The 24,418-nt window shown below is 39.8% G+C and overlaps 1 protein-coding gene across 2 annotated transcripts in view; it reads right to left on the reverse strand.

The window, feature by feature from the left end:
* bmp1a (bone morphogenetic protein 1a) overlaps positions 1–14,770 on the reverse strand; it is a 61,854-nt gene extending 47,084 nt beyond the window's left edge. For both annotated transcript variants that reach the window (XM_053503381.1, XM_053503379.1), the window contains exon 1: positions 14,435–14,770. In XM_053503381.1, coding sequence (XP_053359356.1) covers positions 14,435–14,669 — 235 coding nt within the window. In that variant the 5' untranslated portion in view covers positions 14,670–14,770. The remainder of the gene's footprint in view (positions 1–14,434) is intronic.
* Positions 14,771–24,418: the final 9,648 nt, after the last annotated feature.

Raw genomic sequence — 24,418 nt, forward strand, 5'->3', positions numbered from 1 at the left:
TGAATAGCCGTAAGAGCGAATGGCTTTCTTATAGACAGGCAGCTGTTTAGTCGCAATCACATTGTATTTGTAGCTCAGGGGTTGAGACTCCAGGTCAGCCCCAGCTCCACTAAGCTACACTGTCGGACCATAACCATATGTGCGATGCATCACTATCTAAGAATTAAGGTTCACCCATTAGCTAACTTTAACCGCTACCTTGCTAGCCAGTGCTCGTTTTTGTGCTCTGCAAAAAACTTCGATTTTATTTTCTCAATCTGCAAAACAAACTTAAAGCCACAGGTTGAAGTTTGTATGTTCGCTAGGCTTGCCTAGTCTCGTTTATTTGCCATTCTTAAAACCTGGTTAAAATGAGCCAGCAGATCCTTTGAGTAATGCTTCCCAAACAAAAGATGGACTAGATAAATGAAACAAGATAAACAGTGTTTAGTCAGCAAACGCCTGGGAAATGGAATGCATTCCTGAACTTAATGAGGACGAGAAGGTGGAGATTAGCGCTTTATGAGCGGGAGAGGTAGTTATGTGGCGGTTTGGTAAACGTTGTATGCCAGTGGCAATGAGTGGGTGCAGGTACGCACAGCGGAGCAGGATTTTCAGGAAGCTTGTTTCTTTTTTACAAGTTTTAACACCAACGTGCATGCAGAGTTTACTACCTCTGTGCTACAGCCGTTGGAATCTGTGTGTGCATCTTTGTGGGTGCACGCGTGTGCACACAGGCACCATTGGAAACCAGCTACAGCCCATCCAACAACCCCCAGCCTGAGCACAGCTTCTCTACTGTAAAAAAAAAAAAAAAAAAAAAAAGGAGAGACTGACCTTAACTGCAAATACCTGCTGTTAAACTCATCCGAGCGCACACACACACACAATTCCTTTTTTTGTCATCATATAAAAAAAATATATAAAAAGTAAAAAAAATAATAATAAATTAAATCTCTGGGAAGCTCATCTCCGAGCCTGCAAACCAACATTGCTTCACTGAGGTCTCCTTGAAAGCAAACCTTCACTAAATATGGCTGAAAGGCCTGAAAATGACAGGGTTTCGCTTCTGCGAGGCCAGCGCGCGTGCCAAGAAAGACAGGCAGTGCGGCTCATGGCTAATCCCACTGTGGGCAGCTGGAAAGGTTTCGCGATTGCTCGTAATCTCAGGAGTGCTAAGATAGAAAGGTTTTTACGGATTTCAAAAAAGAACGAGGGCAAGAGAAGAATATGGAGGAGGCAGAAATAGGAGGCATCGTGGCACCAAGGTTTCATACTGGGACTTAGAAAAGTCCCAAAGGGTAGACCAGTAATTGAGAGTATATGCTAAAACATGCAGGTTTCTTCCAGCAAGACCAGACATGTCACATATACACCTTTAAGCATACACGGCAGACCAAAGCATCCTCACGTTTTCTTTAATCAAGAGTCAGAGAAAAAGAGAGAGAGAGAGATTAATAGAGTCTATTAATAATTTAATCACGTAACGGTAAATAATCAGACGTCAGACATCAAAAGCGCCTAAAGTCACAGAGGGACAAGCCAATAAAGACACTGATTATGGCATTAACCCCAGCCGGGGCAGATTTCTCCCTTTTTAATTCATCCGGCCCCTCCTAGCGCCACTCCGAGAGCAGCAGGATTGAAATAACAAGTGGCTGAAAATCAGCGTCCGTTCAAAGATTCCCGCACGTCTGTAGCCCAACACAAGGGTAACACCACAGAAGGAAATTCCACAGATATTCCAAACTTATTTCACCCCAGAGAAATGTGGCGAGGTAAGCGCTCATGACTTCAAGGACACAATCCTGCGCCCGCTCCAAGAGGAGAAATGAATTCAGAATTTTCAGTCAAGCGCGCCGGCCCTGGATAATCCCTGAAACTGTATCCGAAGAATTTCTGCGAGTGAGTATGTTCGTGTAAAAAATTTAATCCTTCAGATTTAATTAAAGCATTAACTCTGATAAATGCAACACGCAGTCAATTAATTCGCTTGCCAGAACTAGCGGGAAAAAAATAAATAAATGGGGCACACATCCTAGCAACGCGTTCACAAATTCGCCCCAAACACACACTTGCCAAAGTTCAACCCACCTGCTCAGTTCTTGTGAGTCTGAATAAGAGACATCTACAAATCCCAGGGTCAACGCCATTATATAAGTGGCAAGAGAACCGAACATAATTATAAGGACAGGATGCGTTCACATGTACAACACAATCAAGATCCAGAACTCTCAAGGGAGCCGGAATACCAAGAAGTGAGACCCTAAAACGTATGGTCAGGCTCCTAATCTGGCATGTAATTGTTCTCAGTCCGGGGCCAAAACCGAAAAAAAACAAGTGCGCAAAAAAACAAGTCTTCTTTCTGCGCAGTTGTCGTGACGACGCCATGTTTTTCTCTTCTTCTCGTTAATCCCCTCAGCCACAGCCTTTGGCCGTGGTTGGACCGTGGTTGACATTCCGATACAAGAAAGATCAGACGTGTCTCAGCGAAAGGAAGCTGAGTTCACTGCCCCAGTGAACTCAGCTCAGGAAGGTGATTCACTGCCCCACTGAGCAACAAATCCAATCAGGGCCATGAACTAATGAACTTAAATAAATACCTCCTAAAAGAAATGGGGGATGACGTGTTTTATGAAAGGGAGTGGAGCGGCAGATGGTCCGTTTGGTTGCTTTCCAGACACATTCGTTACAAAACAACTCAACAGCTGCCGCTTAACCATCCATAGCACCCATGGATTTCATAATCGAGAGTACCATAGAACAAGGAACATTGCATTCTGATTGCCTAGGCACGCCAGCCTGGCTTCTAGACAGATTTTACCTTCTTCCTAAAGCAACAAAACATACTTAGTAGGTACTCAAAAGGTACACAGTCATTCTGTAGACGGTGAGTATGATGATGACAGTTCGCATTAGCAAGCATTAACCAGTGTGCATCACCGCCAAGGAGGTCCTTTACAATATAAGCCCACTTGTTTGGATCTGGATAATAGCATTTCGAAGCATTGAGTTGCATGAAGGGGGGAAAAAAGTGCTTTGGGAACTTTGTTGGCGAGACACAAGGCAGAACACCTGATGTCTTTGGCAGCACTTCCCTTCACCTCAGGTTACGTTCTTTCCCTCTTTGGCCACAGTTAATTTCTCGACACAATCTCATCTGTCTCCTTCTTGGCTGCTTTAGAACAGAAACAAAATCCAGCCACACACACCTTCAGAGTGGTTTACGTTACCCACAAGCATAACAGGAACAGTCTAGACAGGTACTTGAAGTTGCCGTACGCCAAGCGAGAGGTTTCCTTTTACCCCCGTTGGCGTCTCTGAGGTAGATTGCTGGGAAAGGGGGTGAAAGTATGTGGGGGGTGAACGGGTCAGAGTTTAAGACAGATCCGAGTTAGACTACAAGCCCATTGCGCATGACAATACCGGTTGCTCCTGCTAAATACAAACGCGACGTTTGCATCTGAATGCTCGCAGTGTATTATTAGGAGACGGAGGTGGGTCAGTCATCATGGATCACAAAAGAACCAGAGGCAGAGTTTGTATTACAGCTGTGACTAAATAAAGCCTGATGGTTTGTCAAGGGCAACTCAAGGATCCTTGCTTGTTGGTTTTGCAAGCTGGAGTTTTCTGTATACCTTAAATTTAGAACGTTTGAGGTTTTGACTCAAATCATAGTAATTGCAAGCTCTGGCACTGAAAATAGCCTTTCTTGTTTTTGATTATGCTTCGTGTCCATCGCTCTCCGTCATGAGGATGGCTTCGTCTTGGAAACTAGCTCGTCTTGCAGCTTCAGCTGCTCTTCTTCATTAAATACTTGCCCCAACAGCGCAGCCTGAACTATCGGAGCAGTACGAGCAGACACATGTGGTGGGAATTATTCTGCAGCAACAACTGTGTGCCTTCAGGGCTTCTCGGGGCAACACCAGGGCAGAACGTGCGATGACAAGGGTTCGGATTAAAGATGGCTGAACTAATAGACTACCAGAGGGCTGGAAAAGATGTCTGCAGAAACTGCATTACCCTAGAGGCGTCAGTCATTTGGAAGTTGCTTGACAACTTCTTCCAGTGCGGCACAATGGCTGTCAAAAGGTTTTAAAGGTGACAGACAGGCAGACAGACAGACTATCGAGGAAAGGTCTTAGTTAGTGCCAATCTCTTTTTTCGTTTGGGTTTCTGATAATATCTTAATTCACCGCGTTGGCTTGTGTTTTTCCACACCACACATACTAATTGTTTTAACACATTACATATGTTTGAGAGCCACGAGGCGGGCGTATATAGCACGCCGACATAACATCGCGAGGCAGAGCCTCCTACGCTCATGCAGGAACACACGCTCGTAAATGGAATCAGGTGTTGTGAAATCAGCAGGGGGTCAGAAAAGTGGCTGATGTCAGTCCAGACACAACACATCTCCCCCCCCCGTCCCCCCCCGCCCCACCCCATTACTGCAGAACAGCCCAATTACTGCCAAAACAAAGAGCCATTGATTCGGCACATCATCAAACCAGACTTGAACACATATGCAATTCTGTCTGCTCACCAAGATTTTAAATGTATTACATGTGTCATGAGATGAGCGCTAGCTACCTGGTTTTGTATTTCGATGCTTCAAGACACTAAAATACTTATTGTTTACAGAAAGTATTAGTACATACATAGTGTGACGATACACAAATATGTGATTCCTCCTGAATTTAGAGGTATTTGCTAGCATTAACCTTTGCGTTAGCTCTTTCCGTGCTTCTGGTGGAAATAAGACGATGCTGTGAAATACGCTGTGCTTTACGCTTCATAAAAAGGTGTCCAGGTAACATTCACTCATACCGACGTTTCAAGCTTTTTATTCCCTGTTCTGGGGTTGAAGCCCAAATAGATGAAAAATTTTAAGACGTGCGCTGTGTATGATATATAACCCCTCGTTCCAGACACCAAGTAGTGCCCTTGATCAGGGGTTAGAGAGGGATTTGGGATTTAGCCTGGTGTTATTAACGTTTTAGCTTTGTAACTCATGTTAATTGTAAACAGAACATTATGAACGATTCAGAGCAACTTAGAAGCTATTACTAAGCAAAGATGCATTCTGGTGTTTACTTTCTCTTGCTAAAAGTGCTTCCGTGACTGGTTTTGTATGTGGCTTCCTGTAAGTAACATCTGTTACGCCGTCCAGAAGTGGGCGGGACCGTGGTGGACGGACACCGTGACATCAGGCACAAAATATGTATAACTATGTTCGGATAGACAGAAACTGCAGCTCAGGATCGAACCCGAGTCCCTACAGCTATAAGGCAACAACACTTCATGCTGGAACTCTGAGGGTTGCCATCACAATAAAGCTCATACATTTAGAGGCGACTTCTTCCACAGCTTAGGCTTCTGCTGGTGCAAATCAAAGCCCCTGACAGTTTGCACTCTAATTATTGGGCCTAATTAGCTGTAAAAGAGGTGAGTGAATGCATGCCGTCCTATGGCTTTCGGGGGTGGTTTCCTAACTGACAACAAAGCATGCTGTTCTTGTTAATGAACCACATGGCGCCTGCCTTTGTTTAGCCGGAAAATGCACCGCCGCAATATTCCAAACCTTCACCGAAACACAGTTTCATTACGAGGTCAACTCCTTTTTGTCTGTGATGACGTGAACAGAAAGAAGAAAATCCTCAGGATTGCACTGCACACACCCAAAGCAAGGGGATTTACAGACGAGTGCCGAGTCTGAGAATTAGTCAGTGCAGAGTGTAAAGTATCCGAACAAATCCCTTTTTCCACTTAGAAACCACATGGGTGGAAACTTTTGTAAGATATGCATATGTCTTTTTATCATGTTTCAGCACCCTGTTACTGGAATAAGAAGTGGGGTTAAGGGGCAAACTTAGTCATTCGGACAATCTGCTTTGTCACTGGCCAACGCAGGCCAATGTCCTGGCCAATGCTATGTCTAATTCTTCTTTTTTTTTTCTTTTTTTTTTAAGTTAGAAGTATGCACTTGGGTTCAGGATGTGAAAATAAGATTTGCGAACAATCTTATTTACACTGCATTATAAAACCATTCCCCAAGAACGTGTCATCGTCAGAACATGCTCACTCTGACTCCTATTTCCGGATGGATGGACGGACGGATGGATAAAACTGGACATGCAGGGGGTGCAAATATCTTTCCCACCCTGAAGCTGACTATTTCCTTACATCAGCAAATCCACAGCGATTTGCAGAAGAATCCAATTTTTTTATTATAAATAAACAACGTGCTGTGCTTTTATTTTTTCCAACCGTTTAAAGTTACACTTAATGTTGCGTATCGCCCCTGAGACAAGTCAGTACCTGTTCTCACTTAGCAATCATTCCCTCACCAGCCTCTCTTTGTTTTCTCTCACTTCAAGACAGTTTGTCTTCTTGATTCGTCTGCCCTTAGGGTATACAAACTTTTGGAGGCAACTGTATTTATAAATGCTAACCCATGGGTGTCTCCAGTCCCAATCCTAGTTTCAAACTTTGGGGGAGGGAAAAAAAAAAAAACCCTGATCCCAGATCAGCTAGAGGGAGTCCCGGCAGTGTAAACAAGCTGTGGCGAGTCAGCCAAGAGAACCCTGAATGACCTGCTGTCACATCAGCCGGCAGACGCAGACACGGCTAGTCTCGGACCTCTAAACTGGCCGAAGCTGGCACACTCTGAATAAACCTACAGTCCGTAGATGTCTGCCATTTCACCTTCTTCTCTTCTCTCAGCTTTTTTCCTTTGCTTTATGCCATGTATAGGATATGAAATTATAGTATGGAATAAAATACTTGTTATAGAAAAATAATGAACAAAAAAAAAAATAGCGTGATGAAGTGCCTCTACTGTTTTCTGATAATCTGATAATAAAATGGCCCTGAGTGTTTTACTCCTCTTATACCCACCATACAGAAGGACCGGTTTTGAGACCATCTCCGAAATTCATCCATCCATCCATCCATCCATCCATCTAGGTACCTCTGTAGTCCAACTAGGGACTGTGTAGACCAATGGTGACCATTGTATTTATTCCCATTTTTACAGCCGTAGTAAGACCTCCAATTAACATTCACACAATGCATTCACACACTACGGGCAATTTGGGAATGCCAATTAGCCTAATCTGCATGTCTTTGGACCCCGAGGCAGGAATCGAACGCGGACCCTGGTGGTGCCAGGCGACAGTGCCAACCACTAAGCCAATATATCAATATCAACAATAATAATAATATTTATAACATGAAGGTCCATTACCTTGTACTCTGTCTTGTTCGTGTTTATTGGCAGCTCGCAAACTAACTAGGTGCATCCTGCCACCTACTACACCGGAGAGGGAAGATATGCAAGTTTCCTTGATAATGGAAAAACAATTACTGTGGAAGATCTCCAAATAGGAATGATAGGAATAATTGTTTTCGGGATTGATGTGAAGCAAAAGTGCCTAGTGTAAAAATTATTATGCAGTGACACCTAACAGAAACTTTACCATAAGATTGAAGAGATGGTTTGTTCCACAAAAAAGATGCTCATATCCACTTATAATGGATAGCACATTATTATTATTATTATTATTAGACATTGAAAAATAGAAACTAAGAAAGACTCCATTTGCTGTTCCTTTGACTGTTTAGAGAAGACGACGAGTCAAGCATGAAGAAGAGAAGGGAATAGAACTGAAATCCATTTCCTCAGTTTCTTAGACTTGGCTGCATTAAAGCATTATGTAAAGCACAAACAAACCTCAGCCTTGAATTAATCTTAATACCTGCAAGGAGAGCCAGATGTTGTGATGTCATACCCAAATGCATCTTCTTACTTCAGCTGTCAACAAACTGGGTTTCTTTTTTTCTTTTCTTTTGTTTAAATCACAGCGTGGCCACTCATGGATCATTTTTATTCCCTGTCCAGGCGAAGCAACATTTACTGTAAAAGGCTTACATAACTACACCAGCTGAGACTGAATCTCTTGCGGAAACATCTAGTTAAACAGGAAATGCCCTTGCACAAGTGCCACGGCACGGTGGTGATTACGTCGCATCTCCCACGAGTACAGCAGATGCAAATGGACGATGAGTAAAAAAGCGAGTTAGGCATGCAGGACCAGGCTGATCGGAAACGGCACTCTGTGAACGGGTACAGCCCCAAAACAGGTGGTTCTGCTCAAATTCGACCACATCACATGGTGTTCAAGCAGCTGGAAACAAGGCGATGACATCTCAGGGCTACATTAGACATGAGCAAGCAACAGTCCCCTGAGTGTTCATGGACGGATGGATGGATGAGATAATATAAACACATGAGAGTTCTTGTCTGGACGGTTCCAAAACAAATGGCAGAGGAATTATTATTATTATTATTATTATTATTATTTTGATCTTCTGTTGAATGTTTGTTTGGTCAGAAAGTAAACAAGACGGCTCACTGAGGCATTTTTGCAAAGGGGAGACACATAGTTGAAAGGAGTCTCCAGCGTCACTGACTGGTCATAGCTGCATAACGTAACTAAGAAACGTAATTTGCGTAAGACGCAAACTCCGGTTCTGAAAAATGATGCCAACAAGAAAGTGCCAAAAAGTGCAGTTCCTCAAATGTCCACTGGGAGCAGCCTTCAAAAGCAAGTCAACCATCACAGTCACTCAAACGCCACATGTTAAAATGTACACGTTTACAACAGAACCTTCCTGAGGCGGGAATCGAACCAAGACCCAGGAGGTGCAAGGAGACAATGTTTAGCCACACTGACTCCAAAATTGATTTTTAAAATTAGTTTTTATTTATATATGGTTGAATTTGAGGTTTTAAAATGTTGCCATTCCTCTATAATCCTGTAGGGGGTATGCTCTTAACTATTGGCATGCAGCACAAGATTCTGTGTGGTAGGAGCAGTTTCGCAATACGAATCGAATCGCTACTTGGGTATCGTGATAACATCATATCGGGTAGTCCCCGGTGATTCTCATCCCTAATATTTAGTATGTTATGCTTCAATTAATAGTAATAAACTGGGAACTTTCGACTCGGCTCATCCAAAAACCACATAAAAAATTTAAATAATAAAAAAAAAAAAAAGCGATACACATGCAAAATGCGAGTATTTGTGAAAAGTCAGGGCGCTTCGTATTTTCTGCAAAAGCTGCTGTATATTTTAAAGTATTTTATCAGTTTTAAAGAATCTAATTTTTGCTAATTATTTGTTTCCAAAAAAGTTTTTTCTTTTTTTATTTAAAATTAAACTGTGAATCGAAAACTGGCAATGGTTTGAAATCGCACAGCTCAAGTCTGTGAAAAGAAATTTCAGACAAAGAGGTAAAACTTTTTTTCTTTTTAAAATTGCAATAACATAATGAAAGCTGCTTATCCTACGTGATCTATAACGAGGCGCTGCAATACGTTCCAGCCCGGGAACCTACAGTACATCACTCACGATGTAAGACTTCATTTGCTGAGGTTTTACATAAAAACAACTCGAATGAAATAACTGTGGTGCTTTGTATTGGACAAAAAGATGATGTAATTAAGGTTTCCATTTGTTCTGTCTTTATCTCGAAGCTGACGGACAGATGAGCATGAAGGGAACAATAATTTCATACTTTCACTTTGCGAATGCTGTCGCACTGAAAAAGGAATGCTTACAATAACCTTTTCAATGGCTCGTCTCCCCACCGCTTCTCTCATTCACACCGGGAGCCCTGCTGTCTCCTCCAACACACTCTAAACTCTGTGCATGAGCATAAACCTTCTCGGTTATTGTTTTCCTCTGGAAGGTGTCCCTCTCTTTCGGTGTGTCTCTCAACATGTCTGTCTTGACCACTCTCTCTGCACATCAGTCTTTCTGGCTGATGTGTACATGTTACTGTAGTGTCTCTCTCTCTCTCTCTCTCTTTCTCTATGCATCCGTCTCTCTCAGAGTCTGTCTACGAGTCTCTCTCGGTGTCTCTCTCTCGTCACTTCTTATGTCTCCCTTTATGAATCTGGTTATGTGTCCGAGTCTCTCTGTCTCTCTTTCTGTTTATGTCTCATGCATTTAAGTATCACTGTTTCTTCATCTTTCTTTCTCTCGCCTCTCCGCGCCTGTGTTTTTGTCTGACCCCTTTTTGTCTTTTTCTGTCGTCTGTCTCATGCATGTGCCGTGTCTCGGTTCTTCTGACTCACGCTATGCATCTGTCTCTACCGGTGTCTCTGTCTCTGTCTCACTCGATGTTGTGTGTTTATGTTTGCTTCATCTCCAACTCCATCTCTGTCTGTCTGTCTCTCTCTCTCTCTCTACCCCCCTCCCTCCCCCTCCTTTGCCCGTCTGGCCCAGCAGTACAACTGTAAGACTGCATGATGCCACTCTCTCTGACTCTGGCACCAACCCCAAATGCTCACCCTTGTGGTTTTCCGCTCTCATGCCCAAAGCATTTGGAAGAAAACCAACAAGAGTCTGAAATCCTTTTTTTTTTTTTTGGTAAACGATGTAATGTGGCTTCAGGTCGAACCGTCTCGTCCCGTATCCTATATTAAAAACCACACCAGGAAAGAGTGCATATGTGTCTGGAGAAGGAGGACAAGAAGGGACAAGAAGCATTGCAGAGAAATGTGTGCGTGTGTGCTGTTCACGTGTTAAAGTGCCGTTTCCCCTCAAGTGCTCGGAGGACATCTGCAAAACAGATGAAGGCAGGTCAGGATCTTTAAAACGGTAATAGCGCAGCTCTGACCTAACTAACACTAACCCTAAATTATCTTTTTTTTTTTTTTTTTTTAAATAAATGGATTCCAGTTTCAAAAGCTTTAAGAAAATAAAAATCGTAAAATAAAAAAAAATTTATATGTTTAAAAAAAATGTACAAAGTGACAGTTACCGTAAGGATAGTATCTTAAAGTCAAACTCTAAAAAAAAAAACAATGTCTCTCTTATGTCTCTGTTTCAGTAGGTGTCTTTCTCTTCCTTTCTCACTCGCATACTTTAATCTCCCTCCCTCTCTCTGTGCATGTCTCCCTCACATCTCTCTCTCTCTCTCTCTCAGTACGTGTGTCTGTCTTTACTTCATCAGGAAACCAGAAAACCCACATACTTTCTCAAGAGGCGATCAAATCGACTGACCAACACCAGATCTTTTTCCTGCAGCCTCTCAACAAACTCTCCTTCTCTCTCTCTCTCTCTCTCTCTCTCTCTCTGGCTCGCTGGTTTACTCAGCACCAAGTGCTTCACAAGAAACTCTTTCACTCTTCCCAGCGACTGCGCCTCGCTCCGAACGCGCTCTTGCGTGGCACGAAAGTGTGGATAGACCCTTCTGATTCTGAAGCCTGCGGCCAGAAAAGTGTTCCAGACGAATATAAACCTGTGGCCAGACGTAAACAAGACCGGTGGACCATCGTCCACCACCGATCGCCATAGTAACCAGAGCGAAACGGGGCAAGTTGTGAATATCGTCATGGTCAAGCCAAACTTTGGTACGATTCCCTAAATGTAGCAAATTTCCAACAAGGAACATGAGTCACAGCGAGAATGACTGCAGGATATGGGGTTCGAGTGCTTGTTTTGATTCGTGTGAAAGCACAGGAACATTATTACACAAGCAGATCAATGAGTAGCAAGCGCAAGGACTGTTTGTCAAACAGGAGACGAGGAACTCGGGGCCGCTCAACCCTGAGTGTGTGTGTGTGTGTGTGTGTGTGTGTATATAAACACGCCATCTGGGCTTCGATGTCTAAGGCACGCTGAGCTGCCCTGTTCTAACCTCCACCGTGGCACCGACGCTCTCAAGCACTTTCCCATCAGCCCCCTGGGACAGAACAGACATGAAAGGACGGAATAACCTCGTATCCGAGCCGACCGGATGGTTCGGTCACTTAAAACTCCGAAAGAAATTAAGGAAAAAAATCTGTTGATTCTCTTCTGCCAAGTGTTTATTATACAAGGGCGCTGTCAAAGTCTCGCATGTGTTCAGTCAGAAGGTGTCGATTAGTTTCCTATAACAACAGCTGAGACAGTTTTACTGACTGGAATAAAAACAATAGGATTATACTACTAATGCACTAAACATTTTCGTACTTAAAAAAAAGAAAAGAAAACACAATTGTCGGTTTGAGGTACGCCAGGCTTTAATAACTTAAAATTTATCATCGATAGCAAATGTATGCAACGTAACAGACAATGCGGTTACAGGAAAAATAAGGGAAACAATCTTCAGGAAGGTCTACACATCACAGCACCTGATATGAATAGTCAGGTTAATGATTAATCTTCAGTCGATTTATTATTGCCAAAAATTTAGCTGATTGTAAACAATCTTTAACAGATAATGTTTGTTTTGCAGCATGTTTCGCTGTGGCTCGTCTGTCTATTTACATGTACACCACAAGAGGGCGCACTTATAGTTAAAGTGATGCACAGTCCTGGAGTTTTAAACGAGGATTTTCAACAGCCTTATGTTTTTCTTTCTGTTTGTTTTTTGCAAATAACTGTGCTACTAGTGCTGTTTAAATAATAAGTATGCATCTTGTTAATGATTAACTGATTATTGATTGTTTACAAGTAAAACTATGGGTTAAGAAAATTGTACAAATTTTCCAACCCCAACCCTCGTTGAAATTTTTTAGTTATTATTTGCATTATTGGTGCTGATTTGGTGTTACAAGGTTCTGAGTGGACATGTCAAGCTGACTAGGATTGGCAAAAGAAGGTGTTAAAAACATTTTTTTTAAGTACATTTATACGCCATACGCTTTTACCAGCCTTGCTTTCAGCTACTTCCCTGAAAGTGTTTACGTCTTACGAAGCACTAACGTACATTAAGTGTCAGCTAAAACATCACATCGATTTGTCTTTAGGGCACAAAGCCAAACATGGCTAAGAAAGATCTAAATGTATACGCCCTGGAACTTCCAGCACCTAAGGAAACGCACAGACAACCGCATCCAAATGCAATCCCAAGATGTTGCTCATCTGAAAGATCAATGTTTTCAGCGTGTCTGTGGGTCAAACTGACATCATGTGACCAGAATAGCAATTTGTCCCACAGCCACTCCACTTGTTGTCCTTTTTTTTCCTCCCCTTCCCAAGGGGTGAAAACGTAAAAATGAACAGCCAAGGGCCTCCATTGAGCTGCAAATGAGGACAAGGCAGAAAGCCGGGCCATGAAAGAGCGAAAGAGAGCAGGATGAAAGAGAGGGAGGGAGGGAAAGACGCAGAGAGGAGGACAGGAGCAGGAAAGTAGTTAATAGAGGCAGAGATCTCGGAGACGACTGAAGTCCGTGACCTTGTTGACGGGTGGTGGAAGTGGTAGTGGTAGTGGTTGGAGCCTATCAGATAATCAACAGCGGTGCAACTCAACAAACTCAACATTAGGGAAAGAAACTAAAGCTTCATAAAGATGAAAGAATGGTGACGTGAACCTCAGGGAACTAAAGTTAATCACTACGCTTGCGCCCGAAGCCACCGTTTTGTGCTTAAATTGATATATTGAGGTTAATTAGCCAACATCGGTTCGTCTTATGAGTGGAGATCTCATCAGCCGTGTTGGACTTGTAAGAAAGGAATTATTTTCAAACAAGCCCTTCTGGCTCAGTCTCTTCACAGGGGTTTGGTATGATATATGAGACGATGTCATGCATCATACATGAAAGGTGAAGGAAAGGGACTGTCTACTGTACATACCGCCTGACAAAGATGGAGATATTACCGTGATTTCTGTCTCAGTTACTTACGCCTGATTGCATCTTAGCACTTTTGGGTAAAGAAACTTGCTCAACACGAGAGCGTCGTGGCTCGATCCGGGGAAGTTTCTAATCAGCAGTTCAACCCCTTAACCACTGAGCCACATCATATATCAAACTTGGAAATAAACCACAAATCCCAGCATCACTGGCTATAATCGATATAATTCCACAAGCAATCGCTCTTTTCTCAGGGATGGAGGATGTTCTACTGTATATGAAACCACAACCATCAGGGCTGAGGGGCATCAAAGGAAAAGAAAAGGAAAAAAAATACTCACTAGATGTTGCGTCACTGCATGCCAAAGTTTCTCACAACAGTAACAAAGTGTCATGCTCTGACAGGCAGTTAGAAAATCAAAGCCTTTTTTTAAAATATGATAGCTGGAAAGTTTTTTTTTCCTTTTAAAATCTATAACACTCTCTCTCTCTCTCTCTCTCTCTCATCTCCACATCACCAAAAAAAAAAAAAAAACGGGGGGAAAAACTTTACGTGTCTTGTGTCTCATGCTACGTGCAAAATATGATGTTTGTTTTTTCTTTACAATTTTGTTACAAAGTAACATCAAACACATTCCGCTCGTGCGCACGAACACACCGGGAGTAGTGTTATCTCTTTTTTTTGTTTTTGTTTCATGCTTTTATCTCCGGCTGTCACCGCGGGCGCATGAGAGTGAGCGGAGGAAAAAAACAAACAAACAAACAAACAAGTAAATAAAACAGCGCGCGGAGCGTAAACATGCGCTCGCGGCTGATCCTCACCGGCTTTGCACGGGTCTTTGTAGTCGATCGCTTCTGGAGAACTCATCAGCGCGTCGTCGTAGTAGCTCGGCTCCACCACCGCCGCCGCCGCCGCCGCGTCCCAGTCCGTGGCCGCGCAGGAAGCCGCGCCGAGGCTCGCGAGCAGCAACAAGGCGCGCGCCGCGAGCTCCATGGTCCGGGGAAGCAGCGCAGGGACGGCACGGTGAGGCGCGCACACGCACATACACACACACATGTATATAGACACACACACTCACACTCTCACACACTCACACTCCAGCAGCAGCAGCAGCACAGCGCTGAGAGGGAAAGACACGGACTACTTGGAGAGACAGATGAGACAGTGGGGGAGGTTGTATCGGGAGGGAGGGACCGGGGACCGAGAGTCCTCTCGAGGGCGGGTTTTACTCCGTGATGTCCGTGATGACTCACTTCAGGGATTCGGTTCCCTTTTGAAGTGATTCGAACTCCACGAGTGTCGATACTTTTGTTTCTGACCTGAGGATGTGATGAAACACAAGAGAGTGGGACAAAAGTCTGGGGACATAGGGACACGTGTATATATGTATCAGAATTCATATAACAACAAAAAAAAGTCCATGGATGCAGATTTTTTTTTTTTTTTTTTTTAGCATTTACCTGTATATTTACTTTTCTGAACAACATTCATTCTGTAAAAGTAAGTAAGTCCATTAGCAGGTATGTAAACAATGTAAGTCAGTAAGTAAGCAAATACATACATTTTATACGTAGAGAAGTACGTTTGTAAGTAAGTCTGTAAGCATGTATGTAAATAATTAAGTGCATGATGAACTATGTACATGTATGTATGTATTATATAAGTAAGTAAGCATGGTTTGTAAGCATGTATATAAATAAGAAAGAAAGAAAGTACATAAGTAGGTATTTATGTAAGTAAGTACGCTTGTATGTAAGTCTGTAATTATGTCTATGAATAATTAAGTTCCTGATGAAGTATGTACATGTATATGTATGTATCTAAGTTATTAAGTAGGCACATATGTAAGTCTATAAGTATGTATTTAAGTAAGTAAGTAAGAAAGTAAATCTGGTAGTAAGTAAGTATATAAGTAAGTAAGTCCATACATTTTATATGTAGATAAGTAAGTTTGTACGTTTGTAAGTAAGTCCATAAGCGTATATGTAAATAATTGAGTTCATGGTGAAGTATGTACATATATATGTACGTACAAGCTCGGTAAAACCTAACATCTGTTTTACTTACAGTACTGTGCAAAAGTTTTGGGCACATACAAAAATATGGCAATACATACAAAATTTACATACAAAATTTTCTGCATAAAAGAAACTTCTATACAGAGCAATAAAAAGTAATAAAATAAACCGTCGATATTTGGAGTGAAAACTCATTGCTTAAAATCAGGAGTTTTAGACACAGATTTGTGCAGTTTTATAAGAAAACAGCTGTTAGGTTTTACTGAGCTTGCTGGAGAATGTGAGTTCTTCTGGTAACTTTGTCACACTCGCTTCTTTCTATTTTTATGTAAATCCCAGGAGCGTACATTAGGTTTTTTGTTTCCATCTGAAAACTGGTCTGTCTTGTACTATATATTTTTTTCTTTACAGTCATGCATATATTCTCTTGTAATGTTATTTAAGTTTGTTTTTAAGTTATATATGAAAATACTTAATGATTTTGTACATAATTATGCAGACTTGATAAACATATATAACAAAATTGGTACAGCATATGATATGGTGCCTAAGACATTTGCACAGTTTATATATATATATATATGATAAGTATATCTGCAAGTCAGTAAGTAAGTCTGTAAGTGTGGGTAAGTAAGTTTGCTAGTAAGTAGGTAAGTAAGTCTGTATGTATGTATGTATGTATGTAAATAAGTAAGTATAAGTAATTTAGTAAGTAACTAAGTAAGTATGTATGTATGTATGTATGTATGTATACATATATATGAAAGTACATACAAAACAGTCATTCAGTAAATACATGCGTATGTAAGTAAATAAGAAATTAAGTAAGTAATTAAGTCCATACATATAATCACATATAGAGGTATTTAAGTAAGTTCTGTATGTATGTTAGTAATTATGTATTTATGTATGTGCGTACAGTATGTATGCACGTACATAAGTGAGTAATTAAATGTTTAATGTAGCACTTTCACACAAACAACAGGATAAAAAAATGTCCATGGTGCATACAGCTACACAGCCCAGTTAAAGTTAAGTCCAGTAACATAAAGCCGACTGACCACATTCATTCAAATGTCTGTCTAAATAGATGGGTTTTCCGGAATGTTTGAATTGAAGAGTCCATCCATCTGAACTCAATCAGTGTGGCACTTCAAAGTCTTGGTGCTACAGCCACAAAAGCCCGGGTTCAGTAAGTGTGTTACAGATTGTGGATGAAATATTTATTATTAAATTCTATCTAAATGACCTGAGGGACAGACTAACAGAATATGTACGAAGGCGGTCTATAATACAGCAAAATCGAACCAAATGTTGGCGATAATGCTCCACAGAATCAGGACCTTCACTGTTGTTTTCTCCGTTTACTATAAGCAGTATTCCACAGCTGACATTAGACTTTTCCCGTCCACTCGGAATCCCAATGAATATATTATTAAAGTATTTGTGAGGTGTTTGACAGTACTAGCAGTGAATGGCTTGATGTCATGGACTATAGATAGTTTTGCCCATATGATCTTTCATGGTAGTATAATAACTTATTCCCAGTAATACATCTTTATGGTGTGTGTGTAACTTAAACAACGAGGAGAAATGCACAGTTACGCCTGTGCACAGCTTAATAAACCTGAAAAGAATGCATAATGTGCTGTCCCACCCCAAAACCATCAGATTTAGTATGGTGTTGCTCAGTCCTCTCCACGCCTGTCTGTTCGGTCTGAATTACAAAGTCGGGGTTCTTTATCAAAGACAGACCATCTTCCCCTCAAGGCTCTGTTAAAAAACACTATGTTACAAAGCTATGAGGCATAATTGCTGTGTAATCGCTTATTGATCTCTTTGTAACTGGGATGGTGTTTATCTTTAAGCTACACCGTGTGGCCAAAAGTTTGTGCAATCCTGACCATCACAGCCAAACTGTGGCCAAGGACACAGGCTCGTTTCCCGTCTCTGTTTGCATGTTCTCCCTGTGCTTGGTGGGTTTCCTCCAGGTATTCCGGTTTCCTCTTACAGTCCAAAGACATGCAGATTAGGCTAACTGGTGTTCCCAAATTGCCTGCAGTGTGTGAATGAGTGTGTGAGTCAGTGTGTGTGTGCCCTGCGATGGATTGGCACCCTGTCTTGGGGTTAGGGTTAGGGCTAAGTCTCCTGGGATAGGCTCCAGGCCACCCGTGACCCTGAATACAGGATAAAGCGGTATAGACAATGTGTGAGAGAATGAGTGTACCATCATAGTTGCTTAACAGTTGCTTAACAGTTAGCACTGACGCTGTGCACCACTAGGGTCCAGGTTCGATTCCCGCCTTGGGGTCTGTGTGCATGTGCATGGAGTTTGCATGTTCTCTCTGTGCCTGGTGGGTTTTTAGAGACATGCAGATTAGGTTAATTGGTGTTCCCAAATTGCTGTAGTGTGCACGTGAGTGTGTGTATGTGTGTGTACCCTTCAATGGATTGGCAGCTCATCCAGAATGTACCGATCTCGCGCCCTAAGTCCCCTAGGATAGGCTCATGGCCCCGCAATCCTATATACAAGATAAAGCGAAATAGAAGATAAGTGACTGAGTGAGTGTACCATTATTGAGATTTTTTAGCAATAACCATGATTTTCACCTCCTCTGATTATTAACCTTCCATAAATCAATTTTAATTGCAATTTTGCAATAACTAATCTATTACAAAAGCTAATGCAATCCTTTACTAACTTTTATACGCTGTTCTTCATTAATGAGTGGTGTTCAAGTCAATTGAGTGGTGGTCGGTTCAATTGATTGATTGCAATAACAATTTTTTTCCCATCAATTGATTCAGTTGGGATTAGTCTGTATCTAAGTTTACATAATAAAGTCAGTATGTCCTGGAAAAAAAAATCTCTTTCCTGTTTCCTGTTTTCTGTGTAAGATCATGATGGAGAGGTTAATTTCAAACATAGATGTAATTTATTGTAAAATGAGTCAATGGGCCTTTTTTTTTTACTTTTTGTAGACGTCAACAGTGACAGGAAATCCCGATGAATGTAAATAGTTTTTGTTTGTAATTTATGCTCTTACATAATGTGGACTAGAGAGCTCAGTAAGCTCTGTGAGTAATATGTTGTACTAGTAAGCAGAGGCAAGCAGAATTATAATAATAATAATCTTGGCATTATTTATAAACTATCGCATCCTCTCTGTGAGTGATGTAGTCTTCTAGAGAAAGCTAGAGTGCTACTGGGAAAGCGTTCTGATAAAAAAAAAACAGTTCTGTTGAAAATCGGTGGAAGATCCCTTAAAGCTTCTGCGTTTGATTTTTCTACTCTGAGAGTCAAAAGTTCTAAGATCCATGATTATATTTGTTATTTTTAAAGACATTCATTAAATAATTTGTTAATATTATTAAAGGTTAATACTACCCATGAATACACTTATTCCTGATTTTTTCAGTTATAGTATTGATGTAAAACAAGTAACTTTTACAGTTATTTATGTAAGAGCTTCACTAAAGAAGTTTTTATTTAGAAGGTAATGAATTTGTGGTTAATGTTCAATTATTCAAATTTTTGGTTAGATTTATTTTTTTTTTTTTTATTAAAACCAAACAGCAGGATTTCAAGATCAAAAGATATCTTGTTTAATTTACCTAATATAAATGTAGCATAAAATATTAATAGTATGATTGTTTATAACACAAATCATAACCTTAAACTCCACTTAAAATAATTATCTTTAAACCTTTAACCTAATATCGACAGACTTTTGATTTAAACTGTGTTCCATTGTATTTTATGATGAAAATTTGTTTGCGTTGATTCATTATATGTGACACTAAGACTTTACTACAGTGACATCATGCAAGACATTTTACTACTGCTTGATTTATTAGCTGCGTTCTCATTACGTGCACATGTTTATTTATTGACTTTTGACACAAAATGTTCAAGGCTTAAAGTGACCTTGACCTGGTCTGGAACTGATTACTACAGCGACTGTAGAATCTCCCAAAACCTTGTACAAAGGTAGTATGCGATTACATGTGATTCATTTATTGTCATTATTTTTTCGCTATTAATTTATTTTCACATGTAATGTTTGAACATGCTTCATTTTTTTCATTTTTAAACCCTCAGAGACTTTTCAGAATTAAGAACTTCATGAAAATTGAGCTATTGTACTATAACCGTAGGTGTAACTATTGTAAGAGAACCTGCTCGGGATAGTAAGACAATTTTTATGTTGTAACTTTTGTACTTTTTTAGTATGACTTCTGCAAGCTAACTTTTTGTAAAATAGCCTTTCCATTGTAAAATAGTAACATTTGTAAGGTAAATTTTTATAACATAATGTGTCTGAGATAACTTTTGAAGTGTAGAAAGAACTTCATAAGATAACTTTAATGCTAGAACATTTAAACATTTATGCTGTAACTTTTGAAAAAGAAAATTTACAGTATAGGAAAGTTTGAAAGATTTACGTAGTATTATTCCAGTAACACTATAAAGATTTTTAAAAAAATTATTTAAGATAATTATTTAAGAAATTAAGATTTTTTTTTAGGGTTCCATTTTAAGTAAAATGTTTGTAGCACAAAGTTTCTAGTGTAACTTTGGTGAGATAACTGTTACAAAGAAACTTCTATAAGAGCACTTTGATACTATAACCTTATAAGTATAGTTATTTTATATAGAGAGTCTTCCAGTGTTCTCAGTAAATATTGAGAAACTTAAATTTGAAAAACTTTTGACATACAAAAGCGAAAGAATAAAACAAAACAATAATACAACAACAGAGCTGAGCAATTAGGGGTTAAGTGTTTTGTGTTTTGCTCAGCAGTAACTTGCTAGAAGTGCTGCCAGTTGGGTTCAGCCTTTTATTCACTACCATGGAATCTGAACCACTGAACTCCCACTGACATATCCAGTGTATATGAATTGCTATTTTTGCCAGCAAACCAATTATCCCTTAAATACAGCTTTCTTTGTTAGTGCTAAAAGAGTCCCACTGAGGAAAAGCCTGTTCCCATGTGTCTCTTTGGAAGCGCAGATGTAGCGAGAGCATCAGGTCCAGGTGCCAGAGTTATTTCTCAAATCTTCAAACATGTTGAGTCATTGACAGATGAACAGGGTGTTATTTCGCCACGTCACGTTTAACACGCTGGAGCGGGAATGAGCGTCACAGAAGAGTGATTCTTCAGGACATCACTGTTACTCAGTGCTTCATTTCACAAAACAGTGCTACAGAGGTGCAGAAGACATGTAGTATTAACTATTAATTGAATCATACAGTTGAATTATGGTTCATGAATAATGAATGAATCATAGATGATTTTGTAAAAGTAAGAACTTTTTGCACGTCAATTTGTGTATACTTATGTAATCCTGTTTTTGGATTATACTCTGGGGCAGTTTATTGTGTAACTGTTTATAGGACTTTGATTCCGGTCTCTTTGCTATATAAGAGAAAATGAGTCATGAACAAAAAGACAGTTTGGGAAAAAAGTACTTATTACAACATAAAGCCGCAGCTTATTAGCTCTTGCCAAAGTATTCAGAAGTCACAGATTTGTAGACAATTAATGAATGGAAGAGTGTTGACTGTTTAAATTAAAAGTATTATTTATTCTTGGTTACAGAAATTCAGTTCAAACTTTTGTTTTGTTTTGTTTGAAAGCCTGCGTGCTCGAAAGGTTTCATTGAATTGGGCGCCACCTGTAGCCTTTTCTTTAAAAATCATACCACGTGCCTAACGTCTGAGAAAGACCATGAAAGTGTTTGATATGGTGGAATGGCTAAATAACTGATTGAAAAATCATGTAAAAATAAATTATAAAAAAACACCTGTACAAAAAAATCACATGTGAAAATGAAGCATTTTCAAACATTAGATGTGAAAATAAATCACATAAAAAACAAATCAATAGTAAAAAAAATTATGATAATAAATGAGTCACATGTAATCGCATACTAAAATGCACAATGGATAAAAACTATGAAAAACACTTGCAAAAATAAAAGTGACCGTGACAATGAATAATATATGAAAATAATGTGGAACATAAATGAGTCATAAAAAGATACTAAAAAAAATCAGTCATATAAAAACCCACATGTGATAATAAATCATGTACATAAAGTGCATTTAAAAAATCTGTCAATCACATAAAAATAACTGGTAACAAAATGCACGATATACAGTACCAGTCAGATGTTTGAATGCATTTTTTGTTTTGTGATTTATTTTATACATTCTAGACCAATACTGAAGATAAAAGTGTGAAATAACACATATAGGTTTATGTAGTTAATTAACAGGTAACAACAATCAGTTATTTTAAGACTTGAAGGTCAGGCTTTCTGGAACAGTTCTACCAAGAACAGTATTGTGTCGAGTGCATTTGTGAATCCCATCAGCGTCCATGATGAAACTGTCTCTCATGAAGACCTTCCCAGGAAAGACCAAAACGTTACCTCTGCTGCAGAGGAGACGTTCATTTAGAGTCACCAGCCTCAAAAATCACCAATTACCAAACAGAACCTCAGATTAGAGCCGTTATGAAGGATTAACAGAGTATAAGTAGCAGATACATCTCAATATCAACTGTTTAAAGGAGATTATTGTGTATTTCGGATACTTCTGTATTGTTTTACAGTGTAGATGATGGAATTATAAGATGTTTCCAAAGTTTTTGACTTTAAGGGGAATAAAAATTATGACATGTGAAAGTAAATTAGTCGTGTATACAACTCATGTGAAATCAAATTATGTATAAAAAAATTATAAATAATCACGTGTTGAAAATGGGTGCATCACATAAAAATTACATTTAAAAAAAGTATACGTTTATTTCAGGTTGTCTCACTATGAAATGTGGAAATAGTCAAAGGGAGTGAATACTTTTGCATTCTGTGAAGCTGACTGAATGTACTGTAGCAAAGGACCTTATTGTAAAGCTACGACATTATACAACAATTGATAGAAAACAATCCATCTTCTAAACATATTATAATTCCTGTTTTCCTGGACTGGATCCGAGGTTGGTATAAAAACCCTTGACATACAAACACAGCAGTTTTATGCGTAGTGGAATATGCAGCACTCTCATTAGGAATACGAACAGCGGGATCCGCGTTAACGGTGCAGATTTGGCACACAGCAGGTTAAGTGCCTGATTAACGCCGTGGGATCCAAACCTGTTGAAAGCAATTTTACCGTCCCCTCTCTTTCCGTCTCCCTAATTACACTACAATCATGGCAGCGCTATTATAATCATGTAGCGCTGTTATCGCTGCTGTTATCCTAATCATCCTCATTATGATGATTCAAGGACAGCTTCTGTTCCGCAGACAAGCAGTGACTCAGAATAAAAACTTAAGCTTGTCCTCGAAATGATGCCACTGAAAATATAAATACATCTCTTTTTAAAGAAGACATTTTTAGACTCTCATTAAAAGGCATGAGATGGCTTACAAATCCAGCTTGTGGACATCTGTTCCCAGCTCGGAAAAACGTTATACCAGTTTCGGTAGGACCTGATTCAATAATTGCTAACCAAGCACTCCCATTATATTCAACTTTTTATTTTAGCTTTACAAGTATTTTACTCCCCCAAATTTTCTTATCCTTGCAGCAGACAATAAAGCAATGCTTTAAAAGAAAAAGCAGAAGCATAAAGTCTATGAATCATAAACCTTTGACTGAACATTACCGCAATTTGACGTCAGTTCTGTTTAGGAAGCTTCGATTCATTTTCTGTAACTGTGCCTCCGTAAATGAAGTCACAATTGTGAAAGTATGATATAGAAAGGAGACACGGATCGAATCCTTATGGAAGGAGTCTCCTGTGTCGGTGCTTATTAACACGAACACACTGTAGAAGGTCTTCAGGGCAGTAGAGTTTCCCTGTAATATGACAAGCTATGATTTTCTTTCTTGTATCAAATTAACTTCTCACAGAGTGAGAAAAAATCAGGCTGGTGAAAGGGCGACTGATTATAGCTGCCTATAATGTACAGTGCTCTGCAAAAGTATTTATACCCCTTTGAGGTTTGTGGAGTGCACAACTAATAGTTGACAGATTGTCCCACCTGAGGATCTCTGCAGCTCCTCCAGAGTTACCATGGGCCTCTTGGCTGCTTTTCTGATCAATGCTCTCCTTGTCCTGCCTGTCAGTTTGGGTGGATGATCATATCTTGGTAGGTTCGCATTTGTGCCGTACTCTTTCCAATTTCAGATGATGGATTGAGCAGCGCTCTGTGAGATGTTCAAAGCTTGGGATATTTGTTATAACCTTTTCCAGCTTTAAACGTCTCCACAAATTTATCCCTGACCTGTCCGGTGTGTTTCTTGGGCTTCATGATGCTGTTTGCTCACTAATGTTCCCTAACAAACAGTGGTGGCCGGTCAATAAGAGGCACAGGGGCACCGCTCCCTTAAAAGTAGGCAGAGAAGAATGGTACTTTAACATGTAATTATTTAACATAATTATTTATTTTAATAATAAAATAAAGCCATTTAGTCACAATATTCCGTTGTATTTCTTAATATACATTATTATTATTTTTATCTAAACGGTATTACGTTCCTTAGTGTTCGTGTATGCGGGGCACCGGACAAACGAGTGATAGGGTTATTAGTAGTTAACAGATTATGGGCCAGACTTCACTGAGAGATGATGGTAGAATAATTATAAAGTCTTGACTTTATAAGTCTTGTAAAGTTTATTTTACTATTACTTTGTACAGTACATTTGCACTAGTTAATCTTATTTTCTAACGTATTTCTCTTATTACAGTATATTTTACTTTGTACAGCATAT

Source organism: Clarias gariepinus, chromosome 9, assembly GCF_024256425.1.
Source record: "Clarias gariepinus isolate MV-2021 ecotype Netherlands chromosome 9, CGAR_prim_01v2, whole genome shotgun sequence".
In the NCBI taxonomy this organism is placed as follows: Eukaryota; Metazoa; Chordata; class Actinopteri; order Siluriformes; family Clariidae; genus Clarias; species Clarias gariepinus.